The sequence below is a fragment of the Rhinopithecus roxellana genome, chromosome 11 (assembly GCF_007565055.1).
Source record: "Rhinopithecus roxellana isolate Shanxi Qingling chromosome 11, ASM756505v1, whole genome shotgun sequence".
Classification (NCBI taxonomy): Eukaryota; Metazoa; Chordata; class Mammalia; order Primates; family Cercopithecidae; genus Rhinopithecus; species Rhinopithecus roxellana.
Window position 1 is genome coordinate 138,535,192 of NC_044559.1, and position 20,470 is coordinate 138,555,661.

At 54.8% G+C, this 20,470-nt stretch overlaps 1 protein-coding gene across 3 annotated transcripts in view; it reads right to left on the reverse strand.

Annotated features, from left to right (window-relative positions):
• Positions 1-5,099: 5,099 nt before the first annotated feature.
• The window catches only part of RASGEF1A (RasGEF domain family member 1A), a 36,010-nt gene continuing 20,639 nt past the window's right edge, over positions 5,100-20,470 (reverse strand). For 2 of the 3 annotated variants that reach the window (XM_030940897.1, XM_030940896.1), the window contains exons 2-13: positions 15,754-15,957; positions 13,110-13,232; positions 12,313-12,450; positions 11,172-11,393; positions 10,686-10,760; positions 10,185-10,277; positions 9,635-9,737; positions 9,477-9,556; positions 8,548-8,739; positions 7,509-7,632; positions 7,009-7,081; positions 5,101-6,802 (exon numbers count right to left, since the gene is read on the reverse strand). In XM_030940897.1, coding sequence (XP_030796757.1) covers positions 6,778-6,802; positions 7,009-7,081; positions 7,509-7,632; positions 8,548-8,739; positions 9,477-9,556; positions 9,635-9,737; positions 10,185-10,277; positions 10,686-10,760; positions 11,172-11,393; positions 12,313-12,450; positions 13,110-13,232; positions 15,754-15,951 — 1,446 coding nt within the window. In that variant the 5' untranslated portion in view covers positions 15,952-15,957 and the 3' untranslated portion in view covers positions 5,101-6,777. Of the gene's footprint in view, positions 6,803-7,008; positions 7,082-7,508; positions 7,633-8,547; positions 8,740-9,476; positions 9,557-9,634; positions 9,738-10,184; positions 10,278-10,685; positions 10,761-11,171; positions 11,394-12,312; positions 12,451-13,109; positions 13,233-15,753; positions 15,958-20,470 lie in introns of all 3 variants that reach the window. The other variant, XM_030940895.1, reaches the window with a different exon arrangement.

Sequence of the window (20,470 nt, forward strand, 5' to 3'; positions counted from 1 at the left end):
TGTTGAGATGTTAATATAATTTTTCCGCTCCTTTAAAGTATTAAATTGATGAATTAATAGATTTTCTCAAGTACTTTTGCATTCTTGGGACGAATTTCAGTCGTGATGTGTTATTTTTATTTTACATTGTTTGATTTGGTTTGCTTACATATACACACATGTAAGTATTCACATTTACACATCTCATATGTATTCATGTCGGGGGTGTGAGTATGTATATACTTCAGGTATTTTTAATCTATGTTCATGAATGAGATTGCCTATGACTTCCCTTTCTCTTCCTTGTCGGGCATTTTTGTTTATTTGTTGTTTTAATTGACAGGATCTTGCTCTGTCTCCAAGGCTGGAGTGCAGTGGGGGCGATCATGGCTCATTGCAGCCTCAACCTCCGGGCTTAAGTGATCCCCCTTCCTCAGCCTCTCAAGTAGCTGGGACCACAGGCACACACCCCTGCACCTGACTCATTTTTGTTGTTGTTGTTGTTGTTGTTTGTTTGTGTGTACAGACAGGGTCTTGATTTGTTGTCCAGGCTGGTCTCAAGCTCCTGATTTCAAGTAATCTTCCCACCTTGACCTCCCAAAGTGCAGAGATTACAGGTGTGAGCCACCATGCCTGGCCCTCGTTAGGCTTTTTTCTGTTGAGGTTATACTAGCTTATAAACTAAGTTACAAGTGTTCCTTCTTACTCTGTTTCTAAAAAAGTTTTGTAAAACTAGAATTCATTTCTTCCTTGAATATTTGGGACTGCCTGGAAGAACTGCCTGAAAGCCACTTGGGCATGAACTTTCCTATCTGGGAAGATTTTTGATCAGTTGTTCAATTTATTTAGTAATTATATAAGTATTCAGACTTTCTATTTTTTGTAGAATAAGCTTTCATTGAGTTATTTTGGGTAAATCATAATTTTCTAGGAATTTATACTGATAAATTTGAAAATTCAGATGAAATCAATATCCTCCTATTATCTCTGTGATATGTATAAGATCTATAGTGATATCCTTTTTTTCTCATTCCTGATATATTTATGCCTTCTATTTTTTCTTGATCAGCTTTGCCAGGAGTAGGCAGATTTTTTTCAATCCTTTTAAATAACCCTTACCAGCCATGTATGAGAGATCAGTTGCTTTACATCCTCCCCAACACAGTATTTCCAGTGTTTTTAATTTAAACTCTTTAATTATAATTTCTAATGGGTATGTACAGTTCTTTTCATCTTAGTTTATAATCAGGGAATGATATCAAGTACCTTAGCATATACTTATTGGCCATTTAGATATCTTCTTTTGTGAAATGCCTGTTGAAGTTTTTCTGCCTTTTAAAAAAAAAAAAAAAAGTTTGATTTTTTTTTTAGTTGATTTGTGGGGGTTAATTCTGAATTTTGAATTTGAGTCCTTTGTCAGATTTGCATATTACACATACCTTCTCCTAGCAATGGCCTCTCTTTCACTATGTTAATGTTATCTGTCAGTAAACAAAAGTTCTTAATTTCAATAAAAACCAATTTTATTTTATGGCTAGTGATTTTGGTGTCCAATTTAAGAAACCTTTCCTACTCTAGAATTTTTTAAATTCTTTTTTTGACACTTCATTGCATTGCTTTTCATATTTAGGTCTGTGATCCATCTGGAAATCGTTTTGTGTATGAGTTGCAGTAAGAGTCAAGATCCATCCTTTAGTTTTTCTTTTAGGGAAGGTCTGTGGATAGCAAACGCCATTGAGTTTGTCTGTAAATATCTTTATTATCTCTCATTTAGTAAATAGTTTTAAAAAGTAGAGAATTCTAAATTGGCCATTATTCGTCTTTTTAGCACATTGGAGTTACTACTCCACTGTCTCTTGGCTTCAGTTATTTCTGCTGTGAATCATCAGCGTAACAGCCATCATCCATTGAAAGTAATCCACTCTCTTCTTTTCTATTCTGTGTCACTATGATACATCTGTGTGTGGGTTTATTTTTTTTCTGGTCCTGCTTGAGATTCTTTGGGTTCCTTGGATTGTTACTCTGAAAAATTCTCAGCTGTTTTCTTTTCAAAAATGATTTCTGTCTCATTCTCTCTTTGCTTCTCTAACTCTGATAACATGTTAAAACCGTTGTGCCCTCCATGTCTCAACCTGTTTCTTGTTTTCCAATGCTTTATGTGTTAGATTCTGGTAATTTCTTCAGAATTATGATCAGATTTGGAAAAGAACCAAATAGAGCATCTAGAAATGAAAACTACAATAATTGAATTTTTTAAATACAACAGATGGGTTGAACAAAATTAGACACAGCTAAGGAGATTTTTTTAAAAAGCTGGAATATAGGTCAGAATGTTTGTTTCTACTGGATGTTTAGGGGCAGTACAGGTTCAGGGCCAGTTCAAAGAATTCTCAGCTTAAAGTTTGTTGGACCAGTGTTGATTTGTGCTGCAAAATTTTGTGAAGCTCACTGATTCATCGTTATCAATTATCAAGGTAAAATTTTCCTGCCTCCATTCAGTGCTGAGGTTCAAATCAGGGAGCTTTTCCTAGCTCCCTCTGTGGGGTTTGGATGGAGCGCCTTACGGCTGCACTGAGGGGTGGTTCTTTGAGATGCCAGCTTTATGGGCTGGGGTCTCCTATTTGGTTCTTCATCTTGAGGCAGGCCCTGGACGTTTTTCTCTACCCCTGTGGACTTGAAAACAGAAGTTCATGGTCCTTACCCTCAGGCAAAGCAGGCTTCAGAGCTTCCCTGACTTCTCTGGCTTCCTGCCTTCACTTGGATTTTTAAATTTGGTACAACTTTATCTATCATTTTCAGTGGGCACACACTTCATCTCTCACACTGCCAGAAATGGACAAGTGGTGCAGTTTACTTTCTTACACTCTTCCCTGCACTGTTGCTGAACCACTCAGCCCTGCTGCTGTAGAGTCGTACCTGAGCGTCTGCACCTGAGCATCCCGGTGCTGTGGGGTAGATACTTGTGAGGTGTTCAGTCAGCCCCTCACCTTCCTCACAGTATCCTGACTTCCTTGTTGGGAGTAAAGATTGAAATTGTGTTAACATCATCTAAACTGGCCTGCAGTTTAGTTTTGCCTCTTGAAGTTTTGAATGTAAATTTGTGGGAATTCTTTCCCATTTATATTTCTGTGCCAGTTGGATTGAACAGTGACTATGGGGAATGCTAACATGCTTCGTATTGACCAGGACCCCAGGTGTTCCTTTGAGAAGGGAGCCTTTGCTTCACTTTTCCCAAACGGTGCTGTGGCCTTTTGCAGAAGTGCTGCTTGGCGTCCCGAGCACCAGGGCCAGTCCACAGCAAGTACCGACTGTGCTGACAGTGGACCAGGTGCCTGTTCTGTCTGCCTTTGCTTCTTAGAAGACTTTGCTTCACTTTTCCCAAAAGGTGCTGTGTCCTTTTGCAGAAGTGCTGCTTGACGTCCCTAGCACCAGGGCCAGTCCACAGACAGCACTGACTGTGCTGACAATGAACCGGGTGCCTGCTCTGTCTGCCACCACAGCCCTGCAAGGGAGATCAAATGAGAACATGGAGGCTATAAGGTGAACAGTTTGTCCAAGCTTCTCCAGCTGGGGGCTGAAGACCAGCACTCACTCCAGGTTCCCCAGCTCCTTGCTCCCTCCCTGCTGCCTTGTGCCTCCCTGAGTAGCAGGGCCTATGTTCACGTATGGGCATAGTAGGTGTGTGTCACAAGCAAAATGTGTCACAGAAGTCTCCATGGCTTAGTACAGATCTTTAGCTTATTCTGCTACATCTGACACTCTGACATCCATTTGTTCCTGAAACATGTTTGAAGGGTGACATTCAGCCATCACACAGGGACTGTCACCCACTGAGTGCTTCTCGCACGTACTGTGCGGCCCAGGGCTTGGACTAGGTCCCCACCATGTTGCCAGTTCAGGAGGTGTGTGGAGGGGCCTAAGAATGGACATTCAAACAGGTTCCCAGGGACCCACGCTTGAGAGCCACTGCCCATGGCAGAGGATGGCCCGCCCAGCTTGAGGCTGTATGCAAGGCCAGGGCAAATTATGCACTCCCCCTTCTTCAGCTGAGGCAGATGAACACCCAAAAATAACTTCACCAGGAAATTAGGGATGCCATTGGATTTAAAGACCTAAAAAATATCATTCACTAAAAGCTCAAGCATCATCTCCATGTCCCCATTTCCTCCACAGACACCTGAGCACCTGTCCTGTACTGCCCACTGCATGGGCCAGTCCACAGACAGCACTGGGTGCATGGGGTGGCAAGGCCCCAAGGCCCAGCTTCCATCCAACACAGGGGCCCCTGGCTGTCCAAATTCACATCCCAAATTCAGCCCCTGGGTCACACTGGCCACATCCCAGTGGACAGGACCCACATGTGGTTGGCAGCTGCTGTACTGGACAGCACAGATACAGAACATGCCCGTACCCCAGAAAGGTTTCTGTGGGATGGCGCTCATCTCGTGGGAATGATGACACTCAGCACATAGTGAAAGATGAGCTGAGTTATCCCTGGGGTGCAGTCCCCACCTAGTCCGGGCCTGAGAACCGCGGGAATGGGCAGGTTGGAGGAGCAGATGGGAGTACCATGTCCTGGTTCTGGAGCCTTAGTTCTTTTTCTTCAATTCTTGAGCTCTCATGTGCCCCCCAAAGAACCCCTCTTCTCTGTTACTCTTGAGTATAACTCATGACACCAGAAGCAGCCCCTCCAGACCTGCTTTCTGCAGGCTGCCCTGCAGGATTGCGTCCACGGGTTCCCCAACCTCCCCTGCCCCAGAGAGGCCATCTGACTCCTCTGCAGTAACACAGCCCATACAGCCTGGCTTAACTAGGTATTCTGAACTTACATGACCATGTGACCATGCAATACAGCAGCCAGTGACATCTTTTTGGAGCTCACATTGAGGAAAGTAGGACTAAACATGCCTCCTATAGCTTTTTTCGAGTCTTGCCTTATTCAGTGGAAAGCCCATTGTCAGAAAGTGTTGCCAACTGGAGACAAAAGTCCCTTGCCCAGTCCCTCCTGGGAAGGCCACAGCAGGCCTGGCAGCCTCACCCTCCTCCCTGCCCCAGAGGACCCACGTCTCCAGCCAGCAGTAGGGCTGCCCCCTCACCGTACACACATAGCAGGCAAGGGAGGGGAGTGACGTGTTCTTTTATTGAAGCAAGTATGTCCAGTCACACCAAAACTGACATCCTGCATTATGGTACAGCTTCATACTCAGAGTTCATCTTAAATACCAAAACATCAGGTCAGGGTATGTATCAAATTGGGAAAATAAAGTAGCAAACATAGACACTGTTTCAAGTAGGTACTAGAACTGATCACCCGTGAAGTGCACGTGGATGTGTACAGAAACCGTTCTAAGGCTGTATTCCAAATATATATTCTCAAGTTTTAAGCCTTTCTCATCTCAAAGACATAAACAAAGCAATATGTACTATCAATATGCAATCTGTACTAGCTAGAACCTCAGAAAGTGCAAACACACTGTGACAATACAGTGGAACTATTCCTGCTCCACCCAGGACCAGAGGCATGGGCAGCGGGCCTAGGGCTGCCTCCTCCCCAGGCCCAGCCTCTCCCAGTGTCTTCAGGCTCTCCCAGGAGCTTTGGGAATTGGGACCTGGCCCATCCTCACCCAGGCTTCCCCATTAATCAAGGCTCCTGCAGAAGCCGGGAATGCAGAGAGGGACGAGGGTGCGGAATTCCTGCAAGGGAGACGGTCTGCGTGGATGGACCTCACGCTTTCTGAAGGACAGCTGTCCTGCGCCATGGTCAGTAGGGCCCAGGGCTCACACCAGGAAGTCAGACATGAGAAAATGGAGTGTGCTCCTCTAGCTGGGTGTAGAAAACACCTCTCAGTATTGGGCAGTTTTATCTGAATGGGCTCCAGCAGTATGGCCTGGCGAATTTTGTTTCCAATTCCAATTAGGGGCGCTGCCCACCCAGGTGGGAGGAGGGCTGTTGGCTCCCTCCCCTCTGTAGGTAGGTTTCAAGACTAGCTCTAAATGTCACCACCCTGGAGTCAGCCGTGTATTTTTCTTCATCACAGCTCAGTGTGTCTTTCAGTCGCAGCCCAAAAAACTGACAACTCCATGCTTCCCTCCCTTATTTTAGATTTCCTGCTTTCTAAAATGTAGTTGAAGAATGATTTGCTGGACACATTGTCACAGAAAATATGCTGCCAGGTGCCCCCTGCCCCTCCCTGACCCCACAAATCCCTGAAAGGAAAATGAAAATGTAAACTTTGGACAGCCTGTACTCAAAGGCTCACTTCCAGAAGTGTGCAGACGTGACCTCCCAGCCACAAGCCCTCCTGAGGGCAGGCACCCAGATGGAGTGGGACTCACCACAGCCCGAACCACAGAGCAGGAAGACCAGACCCCAGTACCCTCTAAGGCACTAACCCCGACGTCAGAGACACTGGCTGGAAAGGCGTCCGAGCAGGCAGGGCTCACGTTGGTTTTGGTTGGGTTTTTTAAAATATTTTTTTCATAAGATGTTAATAATCAAAAGTAGAAAATAAAAATCTACATTTCATTAGAATAAGATGTTATCATGGATGCCATCTCCCATGATACTCTCCCCTCTCCCTCCCCAAAGCAGGGCCCTGCCCTGTTATTTAAAATAAACAAAAAAAACTTTGTAAGTGCCAAAGGTTGATGCATGAAATAATTACCATTTTTTTCTCATAAAAGTTATATACAAAATGGACCCCAACCAGTGAGGCCTCCTCATCTCAACCCACATCAGTCGAAATTTAAACCCAGTTAGTGCGCGTGCTTCCTCTGGCGTCGCGGGCTGCATCCGCCTCAGGCTCTGTTCAGGAGGGTGGTCCTAGAGGGGGACAGGGGACAGGCAGCACTCAGGCCCGAGCAGGGCGGCGGGTCTAAGCCATCCTCAGCCTCCCACCAAACATGTCCGGCAGCCCTGCACCAGGGACGCGGCAGTGCCCAGGCCCCCTTTCCAGGAGGGTGACCCTTGTGCCCACCCTGAGTCCTCCCTCTTCCTCACAGACTCCCATGTCCCTGGCACTCTCCTACCTGAGGGTCTTCCAGCTGTCTTTTTCCATGTGGTTCTCAGGACCCTCACTTTCAAAGGAGGCGACGAAGAGAGCTGAGAGACAGGAAAGTCCCTCAGAGCCTGCGTCCCCATGCAGTGTCTGTCTGAACCCAGCTGTCCCTTCAAGGGTGCAGCCCAGGACAAGGGGACAGTGACCTCTGGCTGGACTGAACACAGTTCTCTGCTGTGTGGGGCTCTCAGGCTGCCTGTTGGGGACTCTAGGAAGGTTCCTCGTGTTGCAGCTCCTGCCCTAACCCCATGTGACCCTCTCCAGTGGCCACTGGAAACTGAGTCTCTTGTCCTTCTCTTCCATCCATCCCACGACCCACCCTCATGCACACTCGCCTGTGCGAGCAGAGCCTGCCCTGTGTGGCATGGAGCAGCCAGCAGGCCACCTACCAGGGCAACCCCAAAGGGCACCGGGCCTGGACAAGGAGTCAGATGGGGAGGGAGGCATGCTGCATTGGGAGGCAGCCCTCACCTTCCTCGCTGTAGATGGGCGCCGTGAGCAGGTAACTCTGAATCTTCTTGTCCTTCTCGAAGGGACACTCTACCTGTGTCCATGTCATGAACTCATGGATCTGTCTGGAGATCTCCCAAAATTTCTGAAGGGAACAAAACCAACTGATGTTCATCTGTCACCTTAAGCACCAAACACTCGGTCAGGGCAGGGGATGCAGGTTTTGGCCTCAGTCTCCTGCCCACTTCACTGGTCCCAGCGAGATGGGGCAGTGGCCCTGCACGCTGACTCTGTGGCAATGGTGGCATGCCATGCAGCCTCAGAGCCAGCAGGTGTCCCCCAAGGCCACTCTATCTAGCCCTCCATCTGGGCCATCAGACCGGCAGCAGGGTCTCTGCCTCTCTGTGCAGGGACCCAAAGAAGGCCCTACTGATGACTCCAGCCTGAGGCAGGCACCCCATCCACACCCAGCCCAGTGGCGCCAACCAGAACGTGTCATGATGTCCCTTCTCTGGGACCTTCGGAGGGATCCCTGCTCCTGCCCACCCCTCACCTGTGTGAGGTAGGCATCCAGCAGCCCAGAGTCGCCTACACCTGCCCTGCCACCTATGTCCCACCTTCCCATCCTCACCAGGTGCCTTCAGGCCCACCAGGTAGGCTCTTCACTTCCATCTGGAATTCTCTGCCGCCTCCTCCCTACTCAAGTCCCTTCCTACCTAAACCCCTCCTGACCTCCAATCCCACAGGGGTGGACAGGGCTGTCTCCCTGTTGGGGCCAGGCTGGAACCACGGTCCTGGATAAATACAATTCCCTGTGACTCCAAGCTCTGCAACTAGGCCATCCATCCAGAAGCATAGACGGGTACACCTCAAACCTCGCAGTCAAACAGCACCCCTGACCCACCATAAGGCTTTCGGTCTTGAAGGCCCTTGTGAACCTCAGGCACTGCTCAGGAAACCCACAGACCCTGACCCAGGGCTACTGCCTGGCAGCTCCAGTAGCTCAAGACAGTTTCCACCTGGCCTGCCCTGTGCTGGGACCCCACGGGGCTGAGCTCACCTTGAAGTTAATGTGCCCGTTGGGTAGGTGGTTGGTGTGGATTTTGTGCAAGAAGTAGATGTCCTTAACGAAGAGGTTGAACACAGGGATGACAATCTTCTCACGGCTGCTGTTGGCCATCTGGGACCTCTGCGTGGCCCCCTGCAGGGCTGTGCGGTAGTTGCAGAAGTTGCTAGACGGGTCCATGTGATGCTGTGGGCACAGGGAGGACCTAGTGAGCATCACAGCCCCATGCTCCTCTGACCTGCTCAGGATACCCCTCTGCAGAGCAGGAGGCAGCAGACAGAGAAGGCACCTGGCCCCTGGGCAGCCTGGGAGTTAGCACAGGGGAGGGGATGCCCAAGGTTGCCTGGCTGAACTCTGGGGCCAGGGCTTCTGAGTTCAGGTCCCGGCGTCCTCTGGAAAGCCATAAAGAAGTGTCATTGCCCTGCCTGCCAGGCCTGACCCCCTTGCCCTCCTTCGAGACTTCCCTCTGCTCCTCTACTTAGATCAACATCTCCCAGACCTGATCAGCTCTACAAGACACATGCTTTGCAAAAATGGACTCTGTCATCACACACATCTGAGGAAGGCTGCAGGTGATCCTGTCTGCCGGCCTCTGGGCCATCTAGACAAGGCAGGACCTGGAGACACTGACCAAGGAAAAGGCAGTGTCTTCCAACACAACCCCACTCTTGTCAAATTCTTGCTTAACCGCCTTCCACTCTGGAACTCGCCTTAGGCGATGCCAGGTCTGCCTGAAGTAACCGAGGACACCTTAAGTCCCCACTGCTGGAGGACGAACACGCCAGGCCAACTCAGCCAGCAGGTAGGTGCTGACCCCAGGGAGAGGGCAGCAGCTCCCCACCCCCACTGTCAGGGCCCCCTTCGACCTGTTGTGGGACAAAGTGGGTGCAGCTCGCAGCTGTGACAGGGACTCAGGTGCCTACCTCCAAGACATCAAACTTGGCTGTCTTGACCTTGGACCAAGTTTTCTTCAGCCTCGCCACAGGACTGAGGTTCATGCCAGCTGCAGAGGACAGCAGGTAGGGTCAGGGCTGGGGGGCGGGCCACGCAGCAGCCCCACCCTGGGTGCCCAGTCACTCACAGATGATGGCCATCATGGAGTTGAAGTTCCCGATGTTGAAGCACTCCCGGGCCACATCAATGAAAAACTCCAACATGCGGGTCCGGTGTTTCTTCTTCACCACCTGGAAGGTGGCAGGTGACCTCAGCACGGCGCTGCCAGGGGACAGCAGGAGCTGGGGCCACCGGGCAGAGGAACAGAGGGGCAGGGAGGACCTTGGGACTTAGCTTCTGGCCACAGTGGGCTGGTCCAGGTCTATGGCTGTGTCTGGGAGGCCCAGACATGCGCACAGCCTATGCTCAGGCTCCTCAGTCATCAAAGGGAGGGCACCATCTGCCCCAGAGGGCTGTGAGGGCTGGCAAAGCCTCACATAGGCGAGAAAAATGGTGCTGGGCGTGGGGAGCACTCCATGGACAGGGTGTCTGTTGTCATTGAAGGAATCGCTATATGTTGGGATTGGGGGACCACCAAGGCCCTGACAATGCAAGAGGGACTTCGTGCGTTCACTCTTAAAGTTCCATCATCTAACTTCTGGGGCAGGATCAGGGCCTCGCTGGGTGTGGGCACTTACCCGGCACACCTCAGTGGCCACCAGCATGCTCAGGCAGTTGAACCAGTTGTCATAGGCCTCCAGGCTGTAGGTCTTGGTCAGGTCCCCTCGGCACTGGAAAGGACACAGCAGGTCATAGGGGGCCTGGAGGACCCTGGCTGGACAACTCAGTCCCCACAGCTGGCCCTGGTCCCCAGCCATGGCTCAGCCTACACTGCAGCAGCCTTGATCATGCCTGCCGGCTCCTTGCTGCCCAGTGCAGAGCTGGCAGGCCAGGCTGGCTCCCCGGCCCAAGTCTGTGACCTTTCCCAGCACTCATCATCCATGACCAGCACAGCCATCTAAGGCCTCTTGGAGCAGGTGCTAGGAGGGCCAGTGCCATATCCATCAGGAGCTCTCCAGAGCTCCAGCACTCCAGAGGCGCTCGGGGCATGCTAAGTGAGGCCCACACCCACCCTGCATGGAGTGCAAGTGCCAGGCAGACAGGGCTGGCAGGGGTGCCACAGGCCTTGGCCCACTTACCCTGTGGTTGTCCAAGGAGTCCATGTGGCTGACGATCTGCATCAAGTCCTCAGGGTAAATGCTGCTGACCCTGTCCTGGGGTGGAAGACAGCAAAGGGAAGGTGACAAGCCTCCCCTGGAGAAGGGACAGCACTGCATAGGCATGGGCACAAGGAGGGGAGGAGCTGCCCAGGGCATAGGACCTTCACCTCCTTCCAGGACAGTCCTCCATCCTAGGGCCACTGCAGTCCCCACTGCAGGACAATGCTGCTCCAGCTCCTCCCACTGACACAGCACTGCTGTGCTCCTGAGGACGTGAATGCCAGGCACAGAGGTGCCTGCCACTCAGATAGACACACACCTGGCATGAAGTGTAGCAGTTGGGACTGGCAAGCAGGCTTCCCTGATGGCTCAGTGTGACTAGCAGGGGCCTGCAGTGCTGTGCTGAAAGAGGCACTGTGGTCCCGCAGCCCCCGCCCCCCAGTCAGGGCATGAAGCAGCACTGACCAGCTCAATGTGAGTCAGCTGCTGGGCCAGCACCAGGGGGTCGCAGCACACGCCCAGGATGTCCTTCTGGGCGGCTGGTGGCTTGGTCTTGAGGATGGGCCCCTTGTCTACAGCCGGTGGCCGGAGCTTCTCGCGCAGTTCCTGGAGCTGGCTCCGGGCAGCCAGGGACAGCAACAGGCTCTGCGTCATCTGGGCAATGGCCTTCTTCACTGTGCCATTCTCCTGTGGGGTTGAGGGCAATAAGGGTGCCAGCACGGGCTGGCAGCAAGGCCACCACCACTGTGGGTAGGATCCATCTCACCTCCAGGGATGTGCCTGACCAACGTGAGCCCACAGCTCCTATCTAAACCTCAGCCTTCAGGCCTTCAAGGACAAAGTGGGGCGCAGTGTGGGCTCCTCTGAGGACTGCTGGGGAGGTGTCTCAGTGGGCTGTCCTGCTGCAGAAGAAGGCCAAGGGCAGAGACAGGCTCAAGGCTGAGCTTTTGGGTCTGAAAAGCATGACTTTTTCAGAGGCGGCCCACTGAGGTGCTTCCTGCAGCAGGAGCGGCCCATAGAACAGTTCAAGGCATGGGAAAGGCTTCTGCCAAAGCCAGGAGTCTCTGCCCCCTAGGTGGGGGCAGCCTGGGATCCCTGGCTCCTCCTGGAGTACTCTGGGTGAATAGGAGCTGCTAAGCATAGGGAATGCTTCTACTGTGGAGGCCCAGTTGGCCCAGGCATCTCCAGTCCTCTCTCCACCAAAGGCAAGGGTGAAGACATTTGAAAAATGGGAGGCCTATTTAAAGGCTTACCCCCACCTCCTCTCACTAATCCAGGACAGGCAGAATCTTACAAACTCTCATTAGGCTCCCACTCCAGGGACAAGAACAGCAAGGGCCAGGAGAGGGTCGAGGCAATGATCGCCAGGCCTGCAACTGGGCTGCAAGGTCCCTGTGTGCAGTATCATGAGTGACCCTGGCCCACTGCTGGCCAGCTGAGCTGTCATCTGGGGGAAGGGAGGTTGAATGGGGCCACCCAGCAACTCTCCTGGGGGAGTAACATGGAAGGGGACCACATACAGAATTGTCCCCGAAGCCCCCACCCTCCCAAGGGCAGACCCTGACACACACCCAAGGACCCTGACCAGAGCCCAGGGAGCACTCACCTCGTCGCACTGGGTGACACGGTGTGTGATGGCTTTCAGCTCAGCCATGGCCTTCTCATCCTGGAAGTCATAGGGGAAGGCCTCCGTCCACTCCTTCAGGAGCTGCACGATCTTGGCTGAGAAGGACTTCAGCTTGGCCTGGGGCAGCAGAGGATACAGAGTGAGGCCCCACAGGGCAGAGCAGAGGACAAGATGGCAAATTGTGCAAGCTTCCCACATCCCCGAGCCACACCCCAGGCCCTGTGCTGGGCACAGCCCCCAACTGCGTGCCACCTGCAGTTTGGCCAGACCTGAACCACCACACGACTCCTGTTTGGTTCCTTCTTTCTTCCCCTTAAGTTGGCTTTCTTTTTCACTTAAATAAACTTATATTCAAAAAACCTACCCCATCTCTAAGGTGACAAAAAACTAATTCCATTTGCTATAATTAGAAGTCACCCATAAAAACAACACAGTAAAATAACCCAAGCCAAGCCATCTAGTTAGAGGAGAGCTCCCGTCTGCCCCCCGCGGTTGAAAGCAGGGCGACAGCGCTGAAAGCGGTGTGACCCTGAGGAGAGGCGACGTGCCCCCGCGCCCTAGTCCACAGGCACGCACAACCCAACCCCAGCCATGACCCCACCCCCTGGTACTACCCTGGACCCCACCCTACAACCCCAGCTAGGCCACGCCCAACTCTAGCCCTGACCCCGCCCCCCGACTCCACCCGGAACCCCGCCCCATGCCTCCAGCCCCTAGCCTTGACCTCACCTCCCGTCCCCTGACCCGACCCGTGCCCCAGCCAGGCCCCGGATCACCTTTTCAGGCCCGGCCTCCAGCTGCTGCTTCTGCTCTACACAGATCTGCCCCACACGGGCCAGCAGGTCATGAGGGGGCATAAAGACCCGGGAGCTCAGGAGAAAGGTGAAGATGTATGTCCTCTGAAGGCAGGAGACGGAGAGAGGGCGGAGGGAGGGTGAGGCTTGGCGGAAGCAGGCCCCCCGGGGGCTCACCGCGCTGCTTCACCTGGCCCGGCTGCTTCCCAGGCCCAGCACCGCCCGTCCGGCGGCCATGCCTTCGCCTGCCCGGTTCCCTTCGCCTTGCAGGCCCTTCCTCCTCTTACTGCTACCTCGGCCCTGCCTACCTAGGAGGCACAGCTCGAGCCCCGCCTCCCAGCAGCTCTCCGAGGGCTCCTAGCAGCCTTCCTCCACTGGGATTCTCCCCCTCTCTGCCCCAAGCCACCATAGGGCTAACCCCACCCTGGGACGTTGGTAGGGCTCCATGGGGCTCGCTGCGCCAGGATGCAAGCCAGCTGCTTCTTCAGATCCTCGTGGGCCAGGCTGGAGGTCAGCGGTGGGGAGGGTGGGGGATGCAGGGAGGTTGGCACAGGAGCGGGGCCTATCGGGAGCAGGGCTGATCCATGGGGCGGGGCCTCATCAGCAGGGCCGAGGCCCCATCAGCAGGGGCGGGGCCTGAGAAGCAATGGTGGTGGGGGTCCCTGCACTCTCTGACCATCTCCGGGCCTAGACCCTGACTGCCAGAGCAGGGCCCCTCCATACCACATCCACATGCCCTCCATCGAGATCCTCATGGGCTGGGTTCTTGGGCCTTTTGTCTAATGAGGGTCAATGTCTGTGGGAACTTCACTTTGGTTCCTGCTTGTGGACAGGGTAGACTTGCAGGTCAGGGAGACTGCCTGGGACTCCCTAGAGGGACTCTGCCCCACGTGGCTGCTGCACGTGGGCTGGGCTGCCCAGGAGCCTCTGCCCCTACTCCCAGCCCAAATAACCCGGTTTTTCTTGCCCTAGCCAGAAGCAAGCCAGGTTGTATTTGCTGGGAGTACAGGCCTCCTGGAGCAGGACTCAGGGGCCTGGGCTGGCACTGCCCACCGCAGCCCTCCCTGGAGCACCGGGGACTCCTCTAACATCCTGCAAACCTCCCACGCCCTGCCCCAGGCTGTGCAGCATGGGGACTTGGGGGGTCAGAGCCAGCACATCTCTCAGGGTCCACCTTCTAAGGAGACAACCAAGATGTGGAGGAAAGGCCCGCCATGGAGCTCTTGGCCAAGGGCAGGGCACCCAAGGGGAGATGCCTGTGCATCTCCAAGGAGAAGAACGGAGACTGTGTGTGTGTGTTTGTGTGCATATGTGAGTGTGTTCAGCTACCTGTGCACATGCGGAATGGTGGGGTGGCGGGGGAGGGGTAGATGCTTGGCAGAGGAGCCAATGCCCAACTGGACTCTCCTGCCCCTACCATCCCTCTGTCCTCTCCTGGGAAGCTGGTCAGATCCCAGGGCACAGGGACCACACTGGGTGACTGCCAAGTTGGCTCCTCTGGGGTAGGCCTCTGAGAGGGGCGGCTTCTCCAGCTGCGGCATGAGGCCCATGTCCCACAGATGGTCCTGCCCTGGACTACTTCAGGGCCTTGGGCCTCTCCCCTGGCTCTGCCCTGTGAGCACTCACCAGCCTGTCTGCACTGCCATCTCCGGCCCCAGCCAAACCCTGACAGGGCTTACTGGACGGACAGAAGGACAGATGGAGGAGGAGGAGGAGTGGGCAACAGAAAGGCAAGGCCCCCTCACCCAAAGCCCAGAAGGCAGAGGAAGCCTGGCAGGTGGTGAAGCCAGGCTGACTGCAGCCCCGTTCATTGGAAGCTAGAGGGCAGCATCCCTCCTGCCCACCTCCCTGCAAGCTGTCTGACTCCCAGGCTGACAAGCAGGGCAGGGAGGGAGAGGGGGTAGCATGACGTGGGCAGGACTGGCCCTCCCAGAGGGTAAATGCTCAGCTCACAAGAGGGAGCTGGCAGGCCCAGTGCCACTGCTGCTAAGAGACATCACCCTCCAGGGGGAGGGAAGCCACACTTGACAAGGGAACGCTTTCTCTGTTCCAAGACTGTATCATGCCACCTTGAGGTGAAAAGGGAGGATTAGGGTTGTTGCCTAGGAACAGTCCCCAAGTCAGCCTGAACAGTGCTCTGCTGACAGGGCAGGGCAAGCCGGGCCATCTCCTCTTCATTCTGGACCACCAGGGTTTATGTACAAACCAGCTTCCCAGCTCAGCCCTGGGCTCCAGGACCTGGGCTGGGCGTGCCCTCGCCAGGACCCCAAGTGCTGGCTTTGCCCTTTAAAACTCCTCTTCCTCCTTGGAGGCCCTGCTCAGAACTCAGGGCCTTGCTCGGCCCTTGTGTGTTTCTGCTTCCTGTGTCCCCAAGATCATCTCCTCCTGCCTGGGGCAGCAGCAGGGAAGTCACAGCAGGTTCCCCCAGGCCCCCTGCTAGCTGGGGGTGTATGCAGAGCAGAAGGCAGAGAAGGCCCTGGAGGTGGGCCTGGGCCCTCCACTGCCCTGCCCCTCCTGCAGCCCGGTCCAGCTCTACCATTCTGTGGGGGCCTCCCTTCCACACCTGACATCTGCTGGAGCCCAGGTCACCCCATTAGTCTCACTCCACAAGACCCCACGTACTCACATCGGGGTAATAATCCACTGTGGGAACAAGGTGCTCCATCAGGGCCTCCAGGGACCCAGAGATGAGGCGTCCATCTTGGAAGATGAGGTCCCCGGAGCCACCACCGGCCCCACCTCCACGCTCCCCCATGCCAGGCTGCACCTGTCCACTACAGCTGGGCCCAAGGATGCTGGAGAAGACAACGGACGTCTGGGGCATAGTTTCCTGGGAGAAAAGAGCAAGGACATGAGGCATCAAAGGCGCCTCCACAGCTCCACAGACCCTCCTTCCAGGCAGCCTACAGCCTGCATGCATGTGCACAGGGGTGCGTGGCAGGGGCACAGCAGTACTGGCAGAGGGCACCCGCATCCCAGGGCAGGGGCAGGCGGGCTCCTCAGTGGTCCCCCAGCTGCTGCACATCTGATCACTGTGTCTTCAGCTCCCTGTGGGCCAGGCCTCATTCCAGGGCCCTGGACACTCAGAGCCAGCAGAGAAGAGAAACTCTGGAGAAATCGTCCGAGGAGGGACAGGGAGCCCGTGGTGGGCAGTCAGGGCCGCCTGGGGTGAGAGGGCTGTGAACAACTGATGGGGCTGGCCACGCAGCTCCCAGGATAAGAAAGGAACACCCTAGGCATGAGGGACAGCGGGTGCTGAGGTCCTGACCCAGAGATGTGTGCAGCCAGGAGCTGGAGGGTAGTCTGAGAACTCGGGGCCGGACACACAGGCTGCATGTGCTGCTTCGTGAGGTGGGAGCCTGGGGCTCTGAGCACAGTAGTCTGACTTGTGGTGGCTGCCGCGTGAACGGTGGGTCTTGCCACAGCCCAGGGAGAGCTTGCTCAGGCAGGTGGTAGCAGGAGTGGTGAGCAGGGCCACTCCACACGGTGAAGGTCTGGGGCCGAGCGGCTGACCAATATGAGGTGGGCGGGGCTGAAGAGAGATCTGGAACTGGCTTTGAGTGAATCTGAGTGCTCCTGAGATGCAGATGTCTGAGCAGCGGGGCCTCCTGGCGGGCTCGGTGCCCACACTGGGACTGTCCTCCATGGCATGGCCCACTGTGACGGGGCTCAAGGTCTCACCACACCCTGCAGCTGGGAGTTCTTGTGAAGCCTAAGGGAGTCTGAAGCCCTCTGGGCCTGTTTCCCCAGTGCCCCAGACAGCCAACCATGCCTGGGAGAAGCCAAGTGGAGACTGGGCAATGCAGCATTTGCCAGCCTGAGAGCCAGGGGTGGCCTGCCTATGGCCTTGTCTGCACACAGAGCCAGCCTCACCCTCCTGGCCCTCAAGGGAAGGCAGCACAGGTGCCAGCAGCTGAGGTCAGGTGGAGGAACCAGGCCCTCCTGCCATTTTGGCCTTAGTTTCCCCTCTGGGCAGAGCATGTTGCCATGATTACTTCAGTGCCATGACAGGACCATGGGCCCCTGCCCTGTAGGGGCCTTACAAGCAGAGAGTGGACCACCTGCCCACCGCCCGCCGCCCCATACACACACACACACAGCACATCCCTGTCCCTGCCACCAGGGAAAAAAGGGCATCCGGCCCAGATGACACTGGTTTTCCCACCAAACGCCTAAAGGTTTCCTTGGAATTCTTAGAAAATCCTTAGCAAGGAGAGCAAGAACGCAACCAAAGGCCCCACAATGAGGCTGGGTGGAATCTCTAGGCCCCCAGGCTCAGTGCTGTCCCCATTCCAGGGCAGGGAGGTCATGGCTCAGACACACAATGCTCCCCTCAAACTCAGGCCAGCAGTGGTGCCTCACACAAGTTAGAATGCACATTCTCAGGCCTAGCCCCAGACCTGCTGGTCAGAAACTCGGGGTGGCTGCTTCTGTACTCCAACACACCCTCTACTCCAGTCCAAGAACCACTGATGTAAGCCAATCCTTCATTTTTCAGATGGTGAAACTGAAGCACAGTGGGAAGGAACTCAATTAAGGAAATTCCAGGAGTTCCAAGTCCAGCCTAGGTGTCACCACCTCCAGGAAGCCTCCCTGGGTTTAACCTAGACTGTTGACCCACAAAGCCAGAAGTGGCTATATCATTCACCTGTGTGTCCTATTGCTGGCCCAGGGTAGCACTCAGTGACCATTTGTGCAATGAAGTCATGAAGGTGGGCTCACAGACCTCTTGTTGCCCACAGCTACTCAGCACTGTCTCAGGCATCTTACCTGAGGCCAATGCACTCTGAGACAACTTCCCCAAGATCACAGTTCTGGGTTCAAAAGGTGACCAACAGGTGGTAACCTTGGTCAGCTGGGCCTCCTCACCCCAAGCTCTTGGGGTCATCAGAGAGGGCATTTGCCATGCCACTGGCCTCTCCCACTGCAGGCTGCTCTGATCAGGAGGTAGTATGTGGGGGATGCACTCTGACACCCCACAAACTCAGCCCGAGCCGATCCCCCACAGGGCAAGGCCACTCCACATCCAGCCTTCAGAGAGACCTGCCTCAGGGCCAGGCCTGCCTAGGAGCTGAGGAGCCAGCCTAGGGACCCAGCCCACTGGTCAGCAGCCAGAGAGGGGCTGGGAAGGCCACGTGGGAGCTGGTCACCTTCGAGGGTGGGGGCCTGGACGAGGAGCACGCAGGGATGTCCCAGGCAAGCAGGGGTTCTGCACATGCTCACAATCCTTTCGGGGAGTCAGCAGAGCCTGAGGGGGGCCGTGTGGAGCCTCACTGACCTGAGAGGTGGGGTGCTCTGGGTTCCTTCTGTCCTGCCTACCTGGAGACCCACCTGGGGACATGGCCCAATGCTAGGTCTCCTGCATTCAACAGTTTTAAACCAAGACCTTGCAGGTCTGGGGGATGCCCCATGAGCCTCTACCCCCGAAAGCTCAAGCCTAGCAGGGCCCACCCTGCCCAGCCATGGAGCACTTCGAGGAGGGTCTCCAGGGCTCAGTGCCAAGTGGAGAGGTAGGTTCACTACATGGCTTTTCCCGGGCAGGAATCCTGGCCCCGCAGCAGGCCCACTCCTTGTTCCTGGGTGCTTCTGGCCAGCCCTCGACCTTCCCAGCTGTGAAATGGTGATGATGACAGCACTTCCCCTGCGGGGTCCCCTGCCGGCCACCCCCACCCAGCCCTGAGGTCACTTGTTCTTGCATCTGCTTCCTCCTCGCCCCAACAGCAGGGACAGGCACTTCAACATGCAACTGCAAATCTGTGTATCTGAACAGCTGTGTCTACCCCCAGGCGGCCCCTTCCCAGGGAAGAACTGCACACTGGGCCCTTGGCTCCAGTCACAGCAATAGCGATCATAATACAGTGATGGCCAGGGTGCTGAACACTGAAAACGGCAATGCTAGAGTTGAAGAATCCCAGTTACTCCTCCCAATCACCCCCTATGCTCCCAGAGAACCCTTTATTCCCTTATGCAGACGAGGGCTGAGTAACTGCCCCAGGTCACAGCCAGAGGGCAGCAGTGCCAGGATTCACACCGAGCAAGCAGCAGGGGCAGGCAGGGAGCCCAAGTCTGAGCCTGGCTCCACCACCTGTCTTGGCTGTATCAAGATCCTCAAACCGTCGGAGCCTTAATTTGTCTATAAAATGGGCACAGGGAGCACTACTTTAGGGGTTTGCAGGGAGGATCAGAGGAGCCCCTGTGTAAGGTGCTGGGCACCAGGTACCTCCTCACCCCCAGGAGCTGACTCCCACCAGCATGATTGCTCAGCACCTCTCCAGCCCACACAGGAGGCACTGCTTATTCTAGACACACTGGCCCTTTGTGTCTGGGCACTGTGGAGAGCTCAGGAAGCCCCCCCAGGGCTAGGCAGAGACAGGGCTGTGGCGGGCCAGCTTGCTCAACCAGCATTTGTGGGAACCATCACTTCCACCCCAAGTCCAGCTGGGGCTGGCCTGGACAGAGCAGGCCACCCTGACCCCAGAGAACCAGATCCTGCATGGATGCTCTAAGGCCAAGTGTGGTCCCCGAAGCAGGAGCAACACCTTCTCCTGAGCCAGAAACTGGTGGAATTGGGCCCAGTGCTCCCCCTTCAGGTAGCTCATCTGCATACTAGAGTTCTAGACCCTTCCCCTACAGCCTCTCAGTTCCAAGTGTGGCCGCTGGACCTGCAGCTACAGCATGACCTGTCGCTTGTCAAAGTGCAGATCTCAAGTTCCAGGCCAGGCCTGCTGGGTCACATCTGCTGCTGAGCAAGACACCAGATGAATCATGTGCAGGTGAATGGAAGGCCTGGGAAGCCACCTGTGTGAGAGCCTCAGCCTCCAGGTAAGCTGCACTGGCTAACCCAGGGCAGGGGCAGGGTACAGAGGCTCATGCCTGTAATTCCAGCACTTTGGGAGGCCGAGGTGGGTGGATCGCTTGAACCCAAGAGTTGGAGACAAGCCTGGTTAACATATAGACCCCTGTCTCTACTAAAATTTAAAAAAAAAAAAATAGCTAGGTGTGGTGGCATATGTCTGTGGTTCCAGCTACTTGGGGAACTGAGTCAGGAGGATCACTTGAGCCCAGGAGGTTGAGGCTACAGTGAGCCATGATCATACCACTGCACTCCAGCCTGGGCAACAGAACCAGACCCTGCCTCAATCAATCAATCAATAAACAAACCAGGGCAGGCCCTCGGCTGTAGTACGTGCACACCAGCACCACGTGGCGACTTTTCAAAGACACCGTGCCTGACCCCCACCCCAACAACTCTAATTTAACTGGTCTCGGGGGCAGGAGAGGCACTGGCATCTTCCACAGACTTCCAGGAAGCACGGGGAGCCTCTCTCCTGCCTCAGCTGCTG